The 21,268-nt window shown below is 49.1% G+C and overlaps 7 protein-coding genes across 7 annotated transcripts; 4 read left to right on the top strand and 3 right to left on the bottom strand.

Annotated features, from left to right (window-relative positions):
* Nucleotides 1–61: 61 nt before the first annotated feature.
* Nucleotides 62–821, bottom strand: CNBD1530 (hypothetical protein; the record flags this gene model as incomplete). The annotated part of the gene is made up of 3 exons (XM_771012.1): nt 62–455; nt 508–731; nt 786–821. 3 exons carry the CDS (start codon nt 819–821, stop codon nt 62–64), a joined length of 654 nt encoding a protein of 217 aa, XP_776105.1.
* A 408-nt stretch (nt 822–1,229) lies between these two features.
* Nucleotides 1,230–3,733, top strand: CNBD1520 (hypothetical protein; the record flags this gene model as incomplete). The annotated part of the gene is made up of 4 exons (XM_771011.1): nt 1,230–1,731; nt 1,786–2,072; nt 2,123–2,434; nt 2,576–3,733. 4 exons carry the CDS (start codon nt 1,230–1,232, stop codon nt 3,731–3,733), a joined length of 2,259 nt encoding a protein of 752 aa, XP_776104.1.
* Nucleotides 3,734–6,858: 3,125 nt separating this feature from the next.
* Nucleotides 6,859–8,338, top strand: CNBD1510 (hypothetical protein; the record flags this gene model as incomplete). Its single annotated transcript, XM_771010.1, has 5 exons — nt 6,859–7,017; nt 7,104–7,193; nt 7,236–7,726; nt 7,778–8,051; nt 8,102–8,338. The coding sequence occupies 5 exons, from the start codon at nt 6,859–6,861 to the stop codon at nt 8,336–8,338; spliced, it is 1,251 nt and encodes a 416-aa protein (XP_776103.1).
* Nucleotides 8,339–8,635: 297 nt separating this feature from the next.
* On the bottom strand, nt 8,636–11,450 carry CNBD1500 (hypothetical protein; the record flags this gene model as incomplete). The annotated part of the gene is made up of 8 exons (XM_771009.1): nt 8,636–9,000; nt 9,077–9,183; nt 9,238–10,292; nt 10,360–10,692; nt 10,741–11,112; nt 11,174–11,270; nt 11,329–11,342; nt 11,391–11,450. The coding sequence occupies 8 exons, from the start codon at nt 11,448–11,450 to the stop codon at nt 8,636–8,638; spliced, it is 2,403 nt and encodes an 800-aa protein (XP_776102.1).
* Nucleotides 11,451–11,836: 386 nt separating this feature from the next.
* On the top strand, nt 11,837–13,307 carry CNBD1490 (hypothetical protein; the record flags this gene model as incomplete). The annotated part of the gene is made up of 9 exons (XM_771008.1): nt 11,837–11,900; nt 11,983–12,048; nt 12,121–12,249; nt 12,316–12,419; nt 12,485–12,610; nt 12,666–12,773; nt 12,827–12,922; nt 12,976–13,124; nt 13,181–13,307. The coding sequence occupies 9 exons, from the start codon at nt 11,837–11,839 to the stop codon at nt 13,305–13,307; spliced, it is 969 nt and encodes a 322-aa protein (XP_776101.1).
* A 457-nt stretch (nt 13,308–13,764) lies between these two features.
* Nucleotides 13,765–14,980, bottom strand: CNBD1480 (hypothetical protein; the record flags this gene model as incomplete). The annotated part of the gene is made up of 5 exons (XM_771007.1): nt 13,765–13,897; nt 13,952–14,046; nt 14,109–14,546; nt 14,603–14,764; nt 14,825–14,980. 5 exons carry the CDS (start codon nt 14,978–14,980, stop codon nt 13,765–13,767), a joined length of 984 nt encoding a protein of 327 aa, XP_776100.1.
* A 3,294-nt stretch (nt 14,981–18,274) lies between these two features.
* On the top strand, nt 18,275–21,013 carry CNBD1470 (hypothetical protein; the record flags this gene model as incomplete). The annotated part of the gene is made up of 13 exons (XM_771006.1): nt 18,275–18,441; nt 18,494–18,530; nt 18,581–18,653; nt 18,716–18,786; nt 18,838–18,999; nt 19,047–19,539; nt 19,594–20,024; nt 20,084–20,248; nt 20,310–20,321; nt 20,381–20,438; nt 20,490–20,736; nt 20,786–20,907; nt 20,970–21,013. 13 exons carry the CDS (start codon nt 18,275–18,277, stop codon nt 21,011–21,013), a joined length of 2,082 nt encoding a protein of 693 aa, XP_776099.1.
* Nucleotides 21,014–21,268: the final 255 nt, after the last annotated feature.

The following is a 21,268-nucleotide window of genomic DNA, read 5'->3' as shown; positions in this document are numbered from 1 at the left end:
TGCATAAAAGCAACAGTCTAGAACGATCTAACTTGATAAATCTCTAGGATGGGTGATCTATTTAGTCAAGTTCAGCCAAGTTCAGCTCTGGCAAGACGTCACCGCAAGTCTTCCAGCCCTCCCAACCCATCGCAACTTTCTCAAGCTTTTCGCCAGCCACCTTCAGATCATCGTTGACAACGTAAACATCATATTTGCCCTCCTTCGCGTACCTCAGCTCCTCCTTGGCAGCATCGAGCCTCTTTCGGATGGAGGCGTCGGTCTCGGTACCTCGCCCAGACAAACGGGATTTAAGTTGAGAAATGGAAGGCGGAGAAAGGAAGAGAAACACCGGTTCGAGGGGAGGGGTTTGGAGCGGGGCCTTAGCCTTTAGCTGAAGGACACCTTGCAGTTCAATGTCGAGAATGCATCGGCGGGGATGAAGGGCGGTCAAGGCAGCAAATGTAGTTCCGTAACTTGAAGGTCTTTTCAGCCAAGCTCATATGCATTTTGATGGATCTCACATACCAATTGCCCCCGAATTCGGCCCACTCCAAAAATTCGCCCTTGCCGACACCCTCCATAAACTCTTCCTTGGTGACAAAGTGGTATTCTCGGCCATTTTCCTCCCCGGGCCTAGGCTTTCGAGTAGTATGAGAGACGGAAAAACCAAAGGTATCAGGCTGGCTCTCAAAAAGAGTCTTGAGGAGGGTAGATTTTCCGGTACCAGAAGGGCCGCAAATCACAAGTGGCTGTTGTGAATGTCAGATCAGTGCGAAGAGGATTGGAAGCTCAAATATGCGTACGCGGTTGACGACGTCTGGATTGATGGGCCTCGACATTGAGGATGTATGGCGGATGGCTGTCCTGGAGAGTAGGCGTAGGGAAAAAATGGTGGTGTTCCGTTGCAACCTTTTGCAAAGCAGTATGCCGCTATATATAGGATGCCTGAAAAGAAGATCCGTTTGAAAGGATGCAGTGGCCGACTAGAACCGAAACTCTCCTTTAAACTCACAACAAACTTCTTTCGTTCTTCTGAGCTTGAATAATTAATAATAATTAGGGAGATCTTGCCCGGACAGTGCCGCACCCGCGCGGCCGGTCGACCGTGTAAACAAAGAACAAGAGTGCCACATCAGTAATCCCCGGCGTTCCTGTCGAGGAGCTGCCACCGCGCTGGCCGAAGGGCGGAATTAGTCCCGCGTTCCTCCTGGGGATTCCTATTATTATGCACGCCTACTTTTCACAACATGACCTCTCATCCCTTCCCCAGCCTCCACCGACAGCGTCCACCAGCTATGGACGACAACCACTTCCACCTCCAGGACCACGAACACACTCCAAACCATGACGATACTGCAGAGGCGCTCATCGCAAGCCTCAAGGCAGTCATCAACGACCCAAACTCCCACAACCAGCAGCCTTCAGATGTCCACGACCACGAAGCTGATTCAGAGTCAAGCCAACAGCCACAACATCATGAACAGGCCCAGAACACTCTAACCGCCTTTACCGCTGAACATCACAGCAACCCCTTGCACGTTGGACTGAGGAAGAGTCTTGCTCAATTGACTCATCTGACGAATGCTCATCAAGGCTTGCTGGATGAGCTCAACGGCGCAGGAGCAATTCAAAACCTTGCCCAGAATCTTAAAGCGCTCAAAGAGGGGAACAAGAGACAGATTGATGTGTTGAAAGAGTTGACTGCTCAAATCAAGGCGAGCGAATTGGGTGTCGATTTGTCCGTCCCTTGTTAGTATCACTTGCGTACACCGTTCGTTCATTCTACTGACGTCGACGCGCAAGTCTCCGAGCAACTCGATCCAGAACTATCCCCTGTTGTCTTGCGATCTGATTACGACGCTCTTAAAGCTCAATACGATGCCTTGCTGGTATCTGGATCCCCGTCTTCCGCTGTCGCAGGCAAACGACCAGGTGCTCCTCGCAAATCGCGAGCTCCCAAATCAGTTACTACAATCACCACTATTGAACCCGAGACACTTCGTGCAGTCGAAGACGACAAGCGCGCGTCCCATAGCAGTACCCCCACAGGAGGTGTCGAAGGCCGAAAGAAAAGATCTATCAGGCTTGAAGTAGGTTCACCTTGAATGATGTGGCGTACAAAACCGACCCTTCTCTGTAGCATCTTGTGCACAAAATGGCCAATCGCCGGCTTGGAGTTGAATACACTGTCTCTAACTTTGAGTCGAAAGGCTCTAGAGACCTTCCTGATCCAGCAACCCATCCACTTACCGCAGAAGAAAGTCCTAACGGTGTGGACGAGTTCAGACCTCATTTCGGAGCTGACATCAACGCTTCAACTGTGAAACCATTTATAGACAAAGTCATTGAGGATGTATGGGAAGCATGGCAATCCGGACAGGGAGATGAAGACGTCGAAGCCGACAAGCAGAAGGTTTTCGACGCCGTAAAGATCTACTGGACTCGGCTTTCTGTGAGTGAGGCCGATGTAAAACAGTGGCGTTAAGCTGACGGTTTCAAGAAACGTTACGACGAACAACAACACCGCGAGAGAGGGGAGATCCATCGAGACGAACTGTCCCGTAGAAAGCAGAACACATATCGTCGACAACAGTCCTTGCTCATGCGTCGCACAGCTCATTTCGACTGGTCTCCTCTTAATGCCTGCCGTCTCCGAGCTCTTTATCGCACCCTCTTGACCATCGATTTCGCTGCGCAAACGCAAGATCAACCGGATCCTAAGCGTGCTTACACTCCCGAGGAATGGTATGCCTATCGCCGTCTGGCCTGTGGCCCTCGCTTTGGCGAAGCGCATGAAGTCATTGATCAATTTTGGCTCTCTCCCGCAGTGCGAACTCTCCTCCTTATTCTCGACGAGTTTGCTCAGGACCAGCAGGCTCGTGCCAAGAAGAAGGGTAAGCCCAAGCAACCAAATCCTATCTTCCATCTACCCGCACACTTATGGGACCGATCGACCCTTCCAACTCTTCGCCCCAAAGACAATGACGGTTTACCACTTTCAGGCAGTCCGGGCATCATTCTTTTCAAATTTCACGTGGATGAACAAGTGCAACGAGAAAATCCCGATTGGGCCAAAGGACTTTATGATAATCCTCCTATTCCTCCAGAAGACGAAGCTCTTCCTAAACTTTCAGACCTCTTGAGCCAACCTGTATACGCTGGCTTACGCCAAATTGTGCACGAAGCGAAAGATCGAGCAAACCCCAAGGTGCTTACCAACGAGCAAATTGAGCAAATCAATTCTGGTGTTGACTTATCTTTACTCGAGGGTTTGAACGTTCCTCCTGCCGGGCTTGAGGGCGAGGGAGAATACATGACATTTGCAGCCCTCACACAGCTTGCTTCAAATAGTGAAGTCAACTCATCTCGGCCTTCAGGCCTACCAGAGCAACTTGTCGTACATGATGACGCCCCCAGTACTCCCAATCATAGCCATGTACACTCCGCCTTCCCATCTTCTTCTATCACAGCAGCTACCCCGCTCGCGACCCACATTCCAGGGGTTGGCCCTAGTCCCATCCCGCTTCCATATACTGGAACTGATGCTTCTTCGGCCGCTAGGTCTGGTACTTCAATGCGAGCGCGCAAGTTGGGTAAGAGGGCGGCGAGCGAGTTTCCCGGCGGAGCTGCGACACCTGTGCCAAAGAGGCAGAGGATCGTAGGTGCGCTGGAGAATGAGGGCGAGGAAGATAGGGATGCGGAGGTGGAAGTAGTTTTGGGGGGTGATGCAGCTTTTTTGGAAGAAATCTAAGCTTTTAGGAGGTCTTTGGTATGGCTGGGTTGTATATACTTTTCGGAAATTATGAATGACCTTAGGCCTCTCAACGCTTCAGTCATCAAAGATATCGATTCGCCATAGAGTGGATCAACAGCTGTCCTTGTTAGTAGTTTGGATCTCTTGTCCAGCTGTGAGTGAGACTATCCTCTTGGATCTAGTTTTCTCGACATAAAGCCCATTTCTCACGAACCTTAATCATATTCATTACTATCACCAAAATATAACCATCTTCGATAGTACAGGGGTTAGTATATCCGCTTTTCAGGAACTCAACTTCCAATGTGGCGCGGACGACCCGGGTTCGAATCCCGGTCGGAGAATATTTTTTGCTTATTTTTCCTGCTTACGTGCACTCAATTATTTTTCAACAATTTCATCTTTACTCTTACGTAAACATATGGCGTCCTATAAATAAACCATGAACCATGTTTCATCTTTCAGTTATAAACCATTTCTTGCTTTCAGAACGCTGCATCATTTCTACTCTCTCGAGCTCAGCGATCCCAACGACTGAATCTAGTGCTCCAAGTATTTCCAGTACATTCGAGGCTGAGGAGCTCACGGCGTGCTGTTTGAAGTTGCTTAAACGAGGACGCACGTCGAAACCGCACACGATATTTTGGATCTATCTCGGACGAATTTCCACGTCGTCCCGTCACATGTAAAAGTGGTAGATTTCCCTGACATAAGAACAGAAGGAATGTCCCGCCGTATGCATTAAGGTGTTAAGGAACAGCGCTTGCTGTACCGCGACACCAGGATCGACATCAGGTGAACGATCGAGGACATAAAAACTCAAGTAGCTGTTTTCCGGCCTCTATGAGGGCAGTGACACCGGTACAAAGGGTCCCCGATGATATCGAATGTCCGCCCGATGGATCCACCACCGTGGGCGCCGGAGAAAGCGCTCGACGGATCGCTCCAGCTCTTCCTCGCCAGGCTCCCCCGCTACTCTCGGGCTTTGCCCTCCCTCCTCTCCCACGACCCCGGCGACCCCCGCGATCGAGATCACGATCATGAGCATGTCCTCGACCTCGACCCCCTCTCCTTTCACCCGAATCCCTGGCCGCCGGTTGAGCGGCGGGCGGAGCAGGTGGTTCGGTGACGCGAGGGACAGAAGGAGGATCTTCCAGGCATTCGCGCTTTGATGGCATCGACCCGCTGGACGACCATGGCCTTGCCGCTGAGGACATCTCTCAGGGTCTTGGCAGACTCTACCCTAAGTGGAGGTAAAACAAGGCAGATCAGTATCTGGTTGAAGCAATGCTTTTTGTGGTCAAGCTTATAGAGTCTCTCGGAAGTTGCCCAGGAGGGCCACCATGTCTTCCGACAGGTCGTTCTCCCCTGCAAACTCCATCTCCACAGACACTTCCTTGAGTGCCTGGGTGACTGAGTGCAGCCCCGAGATCCCTTCGACAAAAAGGCGATGGTTGGAGTTTGTCACGGTAATGGCGTCCAGGATGAGGTTCGCAACGGTCGGGGGTAGGTTGTGGTCGATGGCGCGGGCGAGTAACTTCCAAACCTGCTGCTGTGTATATATAATGTCGTGTCAGATGCAACTATGCACCCCAAACCAGCCTAAAGTCAGGGGCTCTGCTGATAATTTGGAGGGCTGAAATGGTGCTTACCACAACAGTTTCGTCAGAGCCAGGGGCAGTTTCGGTGATGGCGGGAGGTTGTAAATGGGGGCATATGGCATTACAGTGATGTGTATTGAGTAGACGAAGGAAAAGGTGTAAAAGATGAAAGTTTGAGATAGGAAGAAGGAAAAGAATCCAGTCCATAGTTGCGGATTATATACTTGGGTCCATAGGAGATCGTGAGACGACGCCCATCATTTTTACTCAGCAGCAGTCCTTTCCAGTTAAGCACTAGTCCTTTCTGGCCAGGCAGTATAGTCTTTTTTGGTGGATTAGGTTTGATAGGACATGGGATGGTCCGGTAAATGAATTTCATCTAAAAGAGGTCAATCAGATCACAGAGGTAGTGCATTGCGCTATTTCCTCTCAGCCCCCACGCCGTCTTCTCTCATCTTTCTGTTCAAGATCTCCCGAGACACTCCCGACAAAATAGAAAGCACAGAATGACTGACAAGCTTCCGGACCCTTCAAGAGATCAATGGATGGCTAACAAGGTGAGTTCCAGTGTCGCCCATGTGGATACATTTGAGACGCACTATGGATGTCACTTGATTATGGTAACCTTTGTAGATATGCCAACGTCAAGCTATTCCTTTCATAGCAGGAAGATTGGACCACAGCCTCCCAAAGGAGTGCCAGTCCGAGTTGCTGGAGACGACCGCATTGCGATTGTTTTTGAGGTCAGCTAACGGGTCTGCAATGGCTGACGTCAAACGGGCAGTCGACGATCTGATCTCCGTAGAACAACAGTTGGTGCTAGTCAGAGGTACCCCTCGAGAAGAGAAATGGGCCTCGAGGGTTGAAGCGATGTGAGTTGAAACGTACTGGTTATGGCTGCCAGATGTGTAATCGGCTTATTCCATACTGATCATTAGGGTCAGTTCCGAGGGTACCAGAAGAACTTGGCAAGATCGATTGACCTAAAAGATGTCATTGGAAAGTACCTGCAGGGCGCTTGGTGGCAAGAAATCGACGTTCCCGTGCAGTGTCCATCCTCTGCGCCCTCTGCGGCGACTATCTAAAGTCCACAACTGCTGCTCCTAGCTTCTTTTTCGATAAGATCGTTACCAGCGGTGCGAGGACGCGCCCAAAAGAAAATGAAGCGTCAGAGAAAGATGAAACTTTTGAACAAATCTTGTTGATATGTATATCGTGCGTCGTCGCAACGGATCTGGACAAGATGTAAAGAGGAACGAAATGAGAGATGGGAAGTGGTGGTGGATGAGACGCAATCCTCGATGATGTTTATATTTACTATTACGTAATATACAATGCTCTAAACACAACCATGTTTCATCAACACATAAACCATCCCTTGCTTCAGAAAGCTGTATCACTCCTATTCACAAACTTACATTCTTTATCTTTTGATTTCTTGGACACTATACGCTCTTTATATCAACGTTTTGGCGACACCCCCCACTTTTCTTGTGATATTCAGCTTATGGACATGCCAGCATGGCAGAAAACAACGAGAAGATAACTGCCGAAACCACAACATCAAAACATGAGCCCCGAACTTCTGGTACACGTTACTTGAAACTCAGCCGTTTACCCACCCTACAGGAGGTATTGGACAGAAGAACTAGACCACCTCTGGATTTGTTCTGCTTCTATGTACGTTGAAAACAGATTCTACGAAACGGGACTTTGACGTGGGAGCTTACCGTTTGATTGCTCATTGTCGGCCCGTGCGTTCACAGATCTTTTTGCAAAGGGAACTTTCTGAGGACGCGTTAGATTTTTGGCTGGATGTGCAACAGCATGAGAATTTGTGCAAAGCATATTTCAAGGTACGTCTATGTATAGCAGATCAACATTGACCTCTTATGCAGGACATCCGTCGCTCAGGCCGTTCAATACAAGACGAATGGCCTGAATTCGCAGAATACGCACGGGCAAACGGTACACACTTTGCTCCTCTCCTTTCTCTCCCTTCGGAACCTCCTTCGCCCAGCCCAGCTTCCCCCGACCTTGGCTCCTATATTGCATCACCCGTACCCGGTTCCACTGATTTTGATTTCTCGCGCTCGCCCGTCCTTGATACACGGGCGAGGCGGGATACAGAATCACATGGTAGACCTGCGCAACACTCGACTCTGTCCCCCACGCGGATAAATAGTCAGGCTCAGCGAGGAGAGAGGCAAAGAGATCGGCCAAGTACGGCACCAAGCCAGGAGATGAGTCTGAAGGGTAAAAGGAAAAGCAAAGCGCCTACAGTAATCGCAAGGGATAGGGCCATTGAGAAAAACGCGCTGTTGGAAAGTGCAGAGAGGATATTTTACAGATATCTGTTCGACGGGGGGGAGAGGGAGATTTATCTACCGTAAGAGTACCGAGCTACGGAGTAAATGAAACATCACTGACAAGGATGTAGACCATCCTTAAGAGTTTACAACTTCCCTGAATCCATCAGCGGAGATGTGTCCCCTCTCATTCCTGACCTTTTCCATGCTCAAAAAGTCTATGTCTTCAAGGCCCTTGAACAAGATGCCTTTCCTCGGTTCCTGCGAGCTAAAGCCTTTGCCAATCTGACTCCCCTGGGAAGCATTGTCAGATTAGTCGCTGGCCTATTTTGCCTTTGGGGAGCATTTGTTTTGGCATTTTCGTTGATTTTTTTGGATTTCAAGCCACGCTTGACGCGACTGTGGGCAAGTCTGCAAACGTTTAACAACTGTGTACCTGCTGACACCCCGTTTAGCTCATCTTGCCGTTCCTTTTCGGCTTTGTTCTTCTTCTCTCATCATATTACTCTCTCTCACCTCTATTATTCGCCTGCAATGTCTCTGAAACTACCCCTTTCCACTTTATCCGAGTCCGTGAACCATATGTTCGCAAGCTCATTGCCATCCGAGCTGGGATCATTGTCGGAGCGTCGGTACTTTTGACAGTTATATTTGTCGTTATATTTACTGTCGTCCCCGGTCACAGACTGTAGACTAGATTAGGCTGCGGGGTCTTAGAAGAAACTTGTAGGATGTGCCTAGTGTTGGTTGATCATAAAAGGATAGTTCGACCGATTTGTTCCTTGTCTAATAAACATTTACGATACTTTTATGTATGTATACGCACGTAGCCTGCTTAAACATAGTCATCGTGGAGGTCCGCGTCCGTCGTATGCTGTACAGGCGAACCGACACTCATGGCATGACCCACAAATAAGGAATGCAAGGGAAATTTGAAAACTGCATAAAGAAGCCCAAGACAGATTAATAACAAACCATAAAACGTGTCATCATTGCTCCCAAGTAACATGTCTCTCTCCGACCCCAGCCCATTCCCAAGTCTTCCAGATTTCGCCCTTCAACTCCTGATCCCTGACTGCAACATTCGCATTGCGTTCCACCATATCGAGTACTCTTGCCCACAGCCTCAGGCGAGAAGCAGTCGAACCCGTATGGGGCATAACGAGGTCGCGTAGTTGATCGCGCGGGATGAAAGGTTGAGGGTTAGTCACGGGGTCAGTGTAATGTAATTGTTCCTGATCTTGCAAGCGTTTCAAGGCGACTTGTACCAGTTCCTCGGCACGGTATTTTTCTTGCTTCCTGCGGTTTACTTCAGAGCGAATATAGGCAATCGCTAGGAGGACGGCAGCAGTAGCTATGGAGTAGGATTAAATTGCGCCGCTTTCATTTTATGATTGAAAGAGGGAAAAAAAGGGGGAGGGGGGACTTACAACCGAGCTGGCTCTTCCATCTGTGTAGCAGATCTGTCGCTTCGAGTTTTGCCCGACAGGCTAGGGTGAGCTCTGTCCTAGCGGCAGCATAGCTGGTCTTGTCATTCCTACGTCACACGCTGTCAAAATGCTTCCCTGAAACAGTGCGTAAGACGACTCACTCAACATCGATGAATACAACCAGATCCTCATGCTCTACCAGGTCTTTGATGGCCGCAGAGAATAGCTCGTCAAACGCCTCGCGCGCCAACTTGGAGTTTTTCTGTCCGCTAAACCTTTCTCTCAGTTCCTCCTCATCCACACCATATCTTTCCACTTCGCCTTGATCGAGACTCAAACTTTGACAGATGATATCGCCCCTATGCTGAGCAAGACTCTTCTCCACGGCTTTTGCAAGCGCCCCGATCAGGCGTTTTTTCGCAGTATCAGGCCTGCAGGCAGGCGGGAAAGGGCGAGGACCAATGCCAGGAAAGCCGTTTGCTAAAGGCGAGAGAAAGGACATGGGGTGTGTCACAAGTTTGTATTCTGGAGCACATGAGACGATTTCACCATGTGAGCATTGAGCGTGAGCAGGGCACGCTGTGCAGCCTGTAGGAACGGGCAAGAAAGGAATAAGCGGTAAGTTTGTAGTGTCGCACACGATTTTCGTGGCTGCGTCCTTATCTACCATGTCGAGTTTGGCTTTATCTAGCAGACACGCTTCGGCTTCTGAGCGAGATGCTTGACGATGAAGAGCTATCTCATTGGTATTCAAGCCAGTGTCGCAGAAGCCTATAGATGAAGATTGCTTCTGGAAGTTGGATATGAAGGTGAGGAGGAGAAGGAAAAGCACGGAGAGCGGCAGAGTTGCTCGAGGAGCAGGGACAGTTTGATTGATTTGGTCATTGACGCGTTTAGCAAGAGACTTTGGACCGTGGAAGGAGCTGATGGAAGAGTGTATGGTGACTTCAGTCTCGTCTCTTCCATCACGAGTATGGCTGGCCGAGATCCGGTTGAGTTTCTCCTGAACTTCTTGGTTATACGCCACCGCAGCGTCTAAATCTGAGCCAGAGTGCATGGCACGTTTGACGTCGGAAAGAGGGGTGCGGATGTTGTCCCTGCTAGGACCTACTCGGCGAAGAATCCCAGGCGGCGTCGTGACATAAGCTGGGACTGGTTCGGATGATCGAGGTTTTGTGGTCTTTAATTTGTTGGATGATCCGAGACCGATGGAGGACTGCAGAATTTTAGTTTCTGTCCCTTTTAAGGGTGGGTCGAGGAAGAAGAAAACACAAAAAACGCACCTTTCTACGGCGCCTTTCACGTTCGGCGGCCTCCTCACTCCCACTCTGAAAGGGATTGAAGTCTGAAAAGCTAGACTGTTCCCCATCAGACCTCCTTGACGCTCTGGCTTTGCTGATTTGCCACATCTCATCTTCCTTTTCACTTTCTTTCTGAACGTGATCCATACTCTTGGCCGTTGACTCACTTTTCCTGGTACTGTGAGGTTGGGAAGTAGTACGAGCCGCATTAGGAGTGCGAAATTTCTCTGTTCCTAAAGATGACGATGGGGCTTCAGTCGCAAAGGCGGATGGGCCTGGGGTCCCAGAGGCACGGCCACCGGTTGTTCGGCGGGACTAGAACACCATTAAGTAAATGACAAAATTTAAATGGTAAGGACATACGGAAGTCGGCAGTTCAATTGTGGGTCCAACTTTGAGCTCTGCTTCTGTTTCCCGATCAGCATTTTCGACCTGAATAATCGGTTGTTTCCCCATCCTCGATTTTCTCTTCGCCGGAGACTGCTCAAGCTCAACTACAACATTTTTTGCTTTAGGGCGCATCTTCTTGATTGGAGGCTCAGGACGGTCAGGCTCCACTTCGATAACCATTCCAGGTTCCGCTTCATCTGCCTGCGCCGACACCGGCTCCGCGGCGACTCGTCGCGATTTGCGGGGTCGTTTGATTGGAACCGCAGGCGTCTCGTCACCGTTGTCTGAGACAGATATAATGCCTTTATTTGACGGCTGCACGTTTGCCGCAGCTGAACGAAGATCCTACATAGTTTAAAAAGATCAGCAGACACCGGGTGAGGTGGCTAAGAGATAGTCAACGTACGGGTGCCTGGCTGGTGATATGGGTAATGAATTCTTGAACGAGTTCGGCCTTGGTGAAGCGGGAAGGGTAGCCCTTGCCATGGGCGAGTAAGACAGATCTGCAGGTGATGAACAGTTAGGGTGGAGTGTGATGAGCATACAGGAGACGGGACTCGCCGAAGCTGCGGCACCTGCGGGACGATGGGTCAGCGGGTCTACTAACTGGGGGAGGGACTCACTCTGAGGGTGCTCGGGTCGAATCCCTCTGCAAGATAGACCTCTGGAGGAGGGGCTGCCATGGTTGTCGCTGGGTGGACAGTGGTGCCGTACGGTGCGTGTTTGTTGTTGTTGTTGTTGTGGTGCCGCCGGTGTTGTGGTGCGAGACGGGAGCGGGCAGGACCGCACATCCATATTCACCCATTATTACAAGTATCTGTTTTTTGCTTTTCTCCACAAACAAGATAATCCGAGATATTCATGTCACTCCTCCAAAAAAATTGGTTCCGCCACTGCCCCCGGTGGTCACCGCCCGCGGTCCGTGCCCGCATCCAACAGGCCAATACTCTGTCGCGGTCCTTGCTCAGGTCGCGCGTCCTCCCGTCCTCCATCCTTCCTCCTCTCCCACAAAACACACGCAATCCTGCGCTAACCATTTGCCACCCTTCCATCCACCGCCACACACACAATGACTTCTCTAGTATCCTCACCTCCCGAAGGGATCGCGGCCGCTTCTTATGTCGGTTTCGATTGTGCGTGTCCCCTCGTTCCAGTGGCTCGCAGAACACCCAGGCTGACACTGTGCGCAACGCTTGGACAAACACCATCTGTTAGCTATCACTCGGCAGATCGAACATAAACTCCTGAAGCGTGGCTTCCAGTTCAATGTGATGGTAGTCGGTGGGTTCTGCTGCTGCCTGTCGTGTTTGGTGTAACACTGCGGCGACTGACGCAGACCGATGGCGCATGTAGGGCAAACTGGCCTCGGAAAGTCCACCCTCATCAACACACTTTTTGCCTCTCACCTCATCGAGTCCAAAGGAAGGTTTGAACCAGACATTGTGCCCCGTCAGACGACAGAAATCGCTGCTCAGTCCCACGGTACGTTTTTGTACACTCTGTTAGTCTTTCTGCGTGATTGTAGCTCATGTCATGGCCTGTTGTTAGTGATCGTGGAGAATGGGGTGCGACTGAAGTTGAACATCATAGACACTCCCGGATATGGGGACAATGTTAACAACGAAGGCTGCTGGGATCCAATCATCAAATATGTGCGTTCCCCCTCCTAGTTGATAACTGATTGACCTGTCAACTAATTTTCGTCAAAACAAAATAGATAAAAGACCAGCACTCCGCTTATTTGCGTAAAGAACTCACAGCCATGCGAGACCGCTTCATTCCTGATACTCGTATCCACTGCTGTCTTTTCTTCATCAACCCCACGGGCCACACTTTGAAACCTGTAAGCCAAGCACGATTTAAAATACTGAAAAAGTCTGGGACTGACATAAAATAAGATTGACATTGTGGTCCTCAAAAAACTTACCGAAGTAGTCAATGTAGTGCCAGTCATTGCAAAATCCGACTCCCTGACTCTGGAGGAACGAACCCTTTTCAAACAGCGGGTATGTCAAGCTTGTTCCTCTCAACCGGTGGACAACTACTAACGCCGTATTAGATCTTGGCCGAAATGCATCACAATCAAATCAGAATGTTTCCCTTTGACTCTGACGAACTCGACGAGGAGGAGCTTCAACTCAACGAGCGTGTTAGGGTAAAGTGGTTTCTGTAACTAGCATTGATATAACTAATATGATACTCTTTTAGGAAATGCTTCCATTCGCCGTCGTTGGCTCTGAACGAAGTGTCATCATTGATGGCAAACCCGTGCGTGGAAGGAAGAACAGGTGGGGGGTTATCAACGTCGAGGATGAAAGACATTGCGAGTTTGTTTACTTGCGAAACTTCCTTACGAGGTAAGTCATTTTCGCCAGGATTGTTGATTCGCGACAGAACTGATATTATATTGCAGAACTCACCTGCAAGATCTCATTGAAACCACTGCACAGGTGCACTATGAAACTTTCCGGTCGAAACAGCTCCTTGCTCTCAAAGAGTCTTCCGCCAAAGCCCAACAAGCATCTGCATCGACGGCATAATAGTCGTCGGCTTTCTGGCCCTACCACTCTTTTGTCTTATTAACGTGCCTAATGACCACTTATGTGCTATATCGTCCTATGAATGAATATTCTTTCTGATGTGCGACAAAGATAACGATGAACTGCATGCGTTTTCAGGGTCGACTAAGGCCTCATTAAACCATTCTTGCGTTGCTTCAGAACAATGTGTGTTATAGTTAGAATGGTAAGCATTGAGTCATCTTCCATCGCCCATTAATTTCAACTCCGGATTATAGGGCGTAAGATATCCAAACGTTTTCATTCGCAATCTACAAAGGTTGCGCATGGGTATTGGTATAGTACAAACGGGTAAATTAAGCTGAGACTAAAGATGCCTGAAAAATTATACGAGATAAGAAGTCTCTGATAATAATGTCCGCGATTATAAGTAAGGGATACAGATTTTTGCCGCATCATTTATTCGTCGATATAAATTTTACAGCTGGAGAGTGACAGACTTGGTGCACTCGCCGTTTCGAAGGGTCCATCCGCGCTTGCAAGCAAAGGCTTCACATCGACTACCGGAACAGGTGACGGAGCCTCGGAGTACACCGGGGAGTGCAGTACAGCTAATTTCGTTATTAGATGCTGTCATGAAACAAGCAGGAGAAAACTAAACGTACTCAACACCGGTAGATTCAGAGGCGTTGCCGCTGGCGCTGTACTCGCCGTAAGTGCATCCGCCACATGATTCGATATCGGAAGTAGGGTCAACACACTAAAGGTAGGTGATGCTCAGTCAATTGTCCAACAAGTCATGCCGTCGAAAAAAGGACTTACCTCCCAGGAGTTGGTTACGCCATCGACGTTACAGGCGCTCATGCCAGTAGGGCAGTCCCATTGCCTCTCCCTGATCATCTCGGACCTCTTCTGGGCTTGAATCCTTTCGATGGCACGCTTCCTTCGGGGAAGAGAACTAGCAGCCGCCGCGGCAGGGTGACTGTAAGCGTAGAAAGAACCGAGACCGCAGTAGGAAGGAGAGCCAGAAACAACAGTTTCGTCACCGCAAGAGCATCCGTATCGAGGAGAGAGGGTGTTACCACCCAAGAGGTAAGGAGTGAAGTAAGCGTCCGAAGTGCCGGCGCAGAGCTCAAAGCAAGCTCGAGGAGAAGAGACAGTGGTACCGAGGACGCCGGTGACAGTGTTGATCACACCCGACACAAGACCAGAGGGAGCGTAGCAGTTTTCGTAAGAGAAAGTGGATGAAGTAGCATAACTCTGTTTTCACAGATGAGTCACTGAATAAAAGCAGGAGTGATGCAGCACAGACTTACGGCAGCCTGGACGATGGCGACGCATGCGGTAGAGGAGCCAGTTGGTACGACATAGTTGGCGGCACTGATGTAATTGGCCTCGGAAACACAATAGCAGTTGTTGCCGAGGACGATTGCACCAACCCAGAAGGCATAAGGGTAGTTGCTGTTACCGCAGGAAGACTTAATGAAACAGCAGATCAGTTGCCTATTCTACCCGAGGAAATTGAAACAGATGCTTACGACACAAGTGGCACTGTCGCTCTGTCTACTGCTTACGCTTGCAGCACCGTTGGCAGCAGTAGTAAGGACACAACCAAGGTAAGGAGTGTCGGCGAAAATAACTGGAAGGGAGAACAGGGTGCCAAAAAGCAAAGTCGCAATAGTGGACGAGAACATGGCGGGTATTGTTTGCGTTGTTGTTGTCGTGAAAGTAGGTGAGTCGATGAAAAGAACGAATGTAGAGGTTGGTAAAAGCTCAACTACTGATACTATCTACGAAGAGAGAGGAAAAAACTAAGAACCTACGAACTGTGGAATGAGAAGCAAATACTGATGTGGATGAAGAAGAGAAGGAAAAGGCAACCCACCCCCCCTTCTTATATCTTCTGAGACAAAGGCGTCCTCGATCCAAGACACCCGATCTTGACTCCTTCTCAAGCGATTATCCTGCTAAAAGTACATTTGTGTGTCAAATGGAACCTTCCTTCTTGAATCCCTGATCAAGCGACATGCTTGGAGAGGTAATCGATGGAACCTAGTTGTCCGAGTGTTTTAATTTGTGCTTTCCAGATTCTTCACCATCATTGTGAAGTATAGAGATAAGGAGACTTAAAGTTAGAAGTGATAGTTGATTGATGACTCTTGGCGTCTGATCTCTGTTCGTTCATTTGAGACTTGAAAGCTAAACGATCAACACCGGGAAGGACAAGATAAATGAAGAAAGGACGCATCCCACGCGCAATGTTTTGAAAACCAGCCCTGTGTCTCATGTATTATACACCATAGACAATAATCTTCTGCCCTTTTATTCAGGTAAGTACTGGGCCATGCGTCACCACCATTCTTATTTTTGTTTTTAATTTCTGATTGTCTCATTCTTGATCGATATCATCATAATCCTGGAGTCTGGTTAGCTCATTCCCAGTTACCAGTTACCAGCAGCTACCAGTTAGATACGTCGGGTGTCATGTACCATGTACATAATAAGGATGCGATATGCAATAATCGACTATGCGTTACACGCTACACAATATACAGTGCATAACATATTGGCACAACTAGCGATTACCGTCATCGCCCTCCGTTCTCTTCTTCCTGCCCGCCATGGGCTGGATGTTAGATAGTATCTTCTGATTCTGATATATCATGTAAGATATAAGATTGTTTGCGTCGAATATCGATTCACCCCTTTGTTTTCAACATTCATTAATGATCAGTGATAGCTCTGTCCTGCTGTCTGAGTTTTCAGTTTCCAGCAGTCAGCAATCAATCAGTAATAGTTAGTCACCAGTCATAAAGTCAGATAGTAATTGTGATGTTGTTCCTGTTTAGGGACATTGATAGTCGATAATCGACTATAGCCTTTCATCGATAGGGAAATAAAGAATAAATGGCCGAGCTCCGAGTGCCGAGCGTCCAGTATTGTAGCCGAGAGCCGAGTACATTTTATTATTAGAGGGTTCAGGGACTACGGGTTGAACCATCGAATCGACCATACCTCATACCACCGGAGACATTCCAGGTATTTTACCCTAATCAAATGAAAAACAAATGATCGGATAATAGATGTCCGCAGTACTCGATGCATTGCATAATCTCAAAGTCCTGTAGTCAATGCATACGGTTGTACTCCAATATCTATGCATGCTTGTTCTGTGGTTTTGCCTCTGCTTTCTGCTTTCTTATGGGATGGCTGATCATGATCTTGTTGAGTAATCCTGAGTACGTCCATTTTTCGATTGCCGTTCTTCTCTTTTTTGCCCTCCCTCCGCCTCATTTCTCCCTTCTTCTACTACCTAACCGTATTCTGTACATACTCTATATGACAGTGTACTGAAATACCTCGATGCTCTACTACATTCTATTCTCCATATAGCTTCGCACCCTCTGTGCACGGCGCATTTGCACTCCATGCTTGGCGCTTGGTGCGTGGTGCTTGCATTTGCATTGTAAATTGTAGTTAGTACTGTTTGCGAGACAAATGTAAGACCTTGGCAATTTATTTTGTTATTAGTGTGATAAAGAAACGGAGAAGGAAAAAGACGTTTTCTGTTAGGTATACAGTTTAAGGGAACGGTAGGTACAGTGCCAGGCACACATAATTATGGAATTAAATAGGGAAATAGGGAATTTAATTACGGTTATGACCTTTTAAGCTTTTTACAGCTGCATGTTCAGATTAATATGTTTCATTTTTAAGAATATTTAAGGGTCATTAAAAAGGAGAACTTAATGTAAGAACCATTAAAAACGAAATCTGCCGGCTCGAGGTCTTCTCTTCACTCCCAATGGCAAACTTCCAACGAACTTCTGCAGCGCTTTGATCTTTTGCAGCGCCAGAGACATCTTCGCGTATGAGCTTCTTTCCTTCAACCTTACCTGGTGGTTGGTAAGATATTATTTTCTTGCGCCTAAGAATATCACAGTTTTCGACCATGAATTTCCGTTCATCAACCTCCACTCTTTCGAGGAGTCCCTCTCTTTGGTTTTCCCGTATTTTCCCACACCATTCACGCTGGGTGCGAAATAGACAGTAACTGTCTGCCTCCTGGATCTCGGGGGATGTTGGAGGGTTTTGTAAACGACTTTATCGGCCGCGTGGTTGGCTGTGACTCTGGCGATCGGAGCGATAACGTGGTGTGACAGCAGCGAAGACCCACCATAAGGTGCGGGCAAGGTCGCTAGGGAACATCTTCTGGCTTCAAGGCTGAGCGGCACAGCATACTTGGCTGAGCGAAGGCTGCAGATCTCTTCTCAGGAGGCGTTGTCAAGAAGGATCTACTCTTCCTGGATATCTTGTGCGTGTGAGAAATGACCGTTGCAGGTGCCGTAAGTCTTGAGAAAGGTATATGCGGAGGAGGAAAGCTTGTTATGGTGGAAGGAATTGAAGTTTGGAGACTTTCATGAGTCCTTTGTTGAACCCAATATGCGACACAGCGGCCAACACTACGCCTTGACTGGGCTAGCGCTCTCGTTAGGCCGAATAAATAGCCACAAACTTTGATTCAGCGGAAAGAATTTCCACGTTCCAGATTGTCAGTATGCTGCCATCTCTATTTATTGCCGTTCTTTCGTTACATATAGTGGGAGTGGACCAGATATAAGACGAATGAGGCACTGTGTGTTTCAGTTATATGGCTAGGCGAGGGGGCGATCAGCACTATACATAGGATTACATTATTGCCATATACTTACGTGCCGTACGTATTAATAGTTGTCTGAACATGGTCATCAAAGTCAACCTCCGTCCAGTTGCGTAGTCATTCCAGGTGCCGCGTTCCCCCCATAAATAAACAATAGATAATACAAGTCGGCCATCTGTGTTATTATGCTGTGTTGATTACGTCATTACCCTCCGCGGCGACTCGGTCGCGCACGTAGGTACGAGTAATCGTTCTCATCGTCCGTTTCCGTTGTCCACTGTATCTGTGTTTCCCCGTCCCCCTCTGTCTTTTCCCAGCTCAGTCCAGCATGTCTGTCTCATTCACAGATCCTGACCTCAAACCAACCTACGAGGCCCTCATTCAGGGCTCCGCCGCCTACGACTGGGTACTCTTCAATCAGCCAGGCAATGAGCTCAAGTTGCAAGCCACCGGAAATGGTCTGGAAGACCTCGAGGAAGAGTTCATGGATGGGCGGTTAGTGGATCGAATAGGGGCTGCAATGTACTAAGGCTAACACCCAATGTAGCATCCAGTACGCCTTCGCCAGGATCAGAGACCCCACTGTAAGTGAACAATCAGATTGGTATGATATGGCCCTTATTCTACACCACAGAGCAAACTCGACAAATTTGTGTTGATTTCCTGGTGTGGCGATGGCGTTCCTGAGTTCAAAAAGGGTCTCTATTGTGGGTGATATTGGATCCTGGACTGGAGTCTGAAGAACTAACGTCGCGTTATGCTGCACCAGTCACCCAGTCCGCTCAAGTACAGAACAAATTCCTCAAGGACGCCCATCTAGTGATTCAAGCCCGCTCTGAAGTGGGTAGATCGTATAAACCTTGTCGGAGGATGAAGACTCACCTTTTGCAGCTTGATGTTGCTCCTTCGCACATCCACAAGCGTATCCAAGAGTCGTCGGGGTCCAAATATTCCTCGTCGGCAGCAGCTGCTCCCGGTATCAACGCCGCATCATCTGTTAAGCCGGCTCCCAGTTACAGACCGAGCCAAGGCCTTGGAGGATCTCAAGGCAAGGTATGTCCAAAAGCAATTCGCGCGCTCCAGCTCCTCACGGCCAATAGCCCACAGCTGTCGCAACTCCCACGTCGACCTTTCGTGCCCCTTCTCCTCAACACGCACCAGCCGCTAATGCTGTAGCGCCTTCTCGTTTGCCAGCCACCCGTGAGGATAAACCCATAAACAGTGGCCTGAAGTCCTCCCCTACCACTGCAGCTTCCGGACCTGCCAAGACCTCCGCCTCTACCATTTCAGCTTCTGAACCTGCCAAGCCCGTCGCCGAAGACCGCATCACACCAGTAGGCACGGCCTACACGCCCATCAAACTTCAGCCGGGCAAGCTCACTGGTCGATGGAATCCTGGTGGTATCCAAGAGGAAAGGAGCGAAGAGTCTCCTGTCAAGATCCCCAGTATCAAGGACAGGATGGCTGCATTCTCCGGTGGCCATGTGTCCACTCCCGTCCTTCCTCAACCCAGTGGCAATAAGCTAACTTGGTCCGCGAGACAGGCGGAAGCCAAGAAACAGAGAGAGGAAGAGGAAAAGGAGAGTGCCGCTGGTAAGTTCCTCCCCTCATAGTTCGGATACAATCAAGCTAAGTCTTGTACAACAGCGTCCAACGATAAAGTGATATCTCCTGCCCCGACTGGCAGCCGGGCTATGCCCCCTGTACCTAGGCCGTCAATGCCTGTGACATCGAGCGACCTTTCTGCTGCAGCCCCCAGCCCGCCTTCTGCTTCCGCCACTATTAGTCCCCCATCTGCACCGGCAGCTCCAGTTCCTGATGCCTCAGCTATGCCTTCTGTGATTAGGAGTTCGGTACCACCTCGCGCTGCTTCTCCCGACTCGGACGAGGAAAAATCGGATGACGATGACTGGGGGGCTCCCCCGCCTCCCCCTCCTCCTGTACCCTTCAAACCCGAACCTGTCACGGAGATTGAGCCGGACGCACCTGTTGCTGCACAGCCTCCCCCTCCCCCTCCCCCTCCACCCCCTCCTCCTCCTCCGGCCGCGCCTGCTCAACCTGCCAACTCTTCAGACCCTGTGTGTTTTCATTTTATCATTATGTTGCCCCATGAGAAAACGTCTGATATCTTTTGTAGCAAGTTGACGAGCTTGAGCGGCTCAAGCAGGATCTCACTTTGGTGGAAACTCCTATTACTGGCCCTCCTCCGCCCATTCCCGAGGCGTCTCGACCTAGGACAATTGAGCCCGCTTCGGAGCCTTCTCCGGCAGGTAAAAGAGCGAAGGTCCTGTACGACTATGATGTAAGTTTCGAGCTCTAGGCATAGAACATTACAACATCCAGCTGACGACGTCTTGGTACAGGCTGCTGAGGACGTGAGTTTCAAAGTCAAAAGGCCAATACAGAGAAACAATTGTCACTAACTATCCTTTAGAATGAACTTTCTCTGAGGGAAGACGATATTATTACTCAGATTGAGCAGTTGGACGAAGGTGAGAGACATATATCTGGTTTCATTCTAGAGTACTCATACCTCAGTATAGGTTGGTGGTCCGGGACAAATGCTGATGGTCAATCGGGCCTCTTCCCTGCCAACTATTGTGAACTTATTGAGGACGACAGCGCTCCAGCCGCGAATCCCCAATACCAAGTTGAGCCCGAGGCCGAATTGGAGACAGAACCTACTATAATTGATGCCTCGCCCCCATCTCCACCCCCGCCACCTCCACCCCCTCCACCTCCTGCCTCCTCTTCCTACGCCAAAGACACCGTGATGATTGCTGCGTACGAGTAAGTCCTGACTTTCCACGAAAAATGCTGTGCACTAATGTATGGCTAGTTACGACGCGAGCGAAGATAACGAGTTATCTTTCAAGGAGGGTGATCAGATTACAGACATTGAAAAGATTGATCCTGATTGGTGGCAAGGGAAATGCAACGGGCAGGAAGGTCTTTTCCCTGGTGAGCAGCCTGTACTTTGCAGCTATCATAGATTGAATGCTTACTGCGACATACCATCGTAGCGGCATATGTTGTGTCGCCTGACGAGTATCCTCCTCAAGACTAGACGCGGAATAAGCGAATCAATTAAATTCTACTACACATATGACTTAGAAACATCTGATGAATTGAGTCGATGGATTGAATCCTGCTTAAGTGTAGTTACTGGTTGAAAATGCCACAGAACATTCACATCTACACGTTAGTCATAGTATCATAGTGAAAAATGAACAGCGCCGGAATGTCACAAGAGGAAATAAAGGCTGCATGATATGAAGTGATTGCTGACTACGCCGCCAAAACCCTCAAAACTTCTCACTAT

Source organism: Cryptococcus neoformans, chromosome 4 (assembly GCF_000149385.1).
Source record: "Cryptococcus neoformans var. neoformans B-3501A chromosome 4, whole genome shotgun sequence".
NCBI lineage: Eukaryota > Fungi > Basidiomycota > Tremellomycetes > Tremellales > Cryptococcaceae > Cryptococcus > Cryptococcus deneoformans.
Note: the sequence above shows the minus strand (reverse complement) of the source record. Positions and strands in the feature narration are given on the sequence as shown.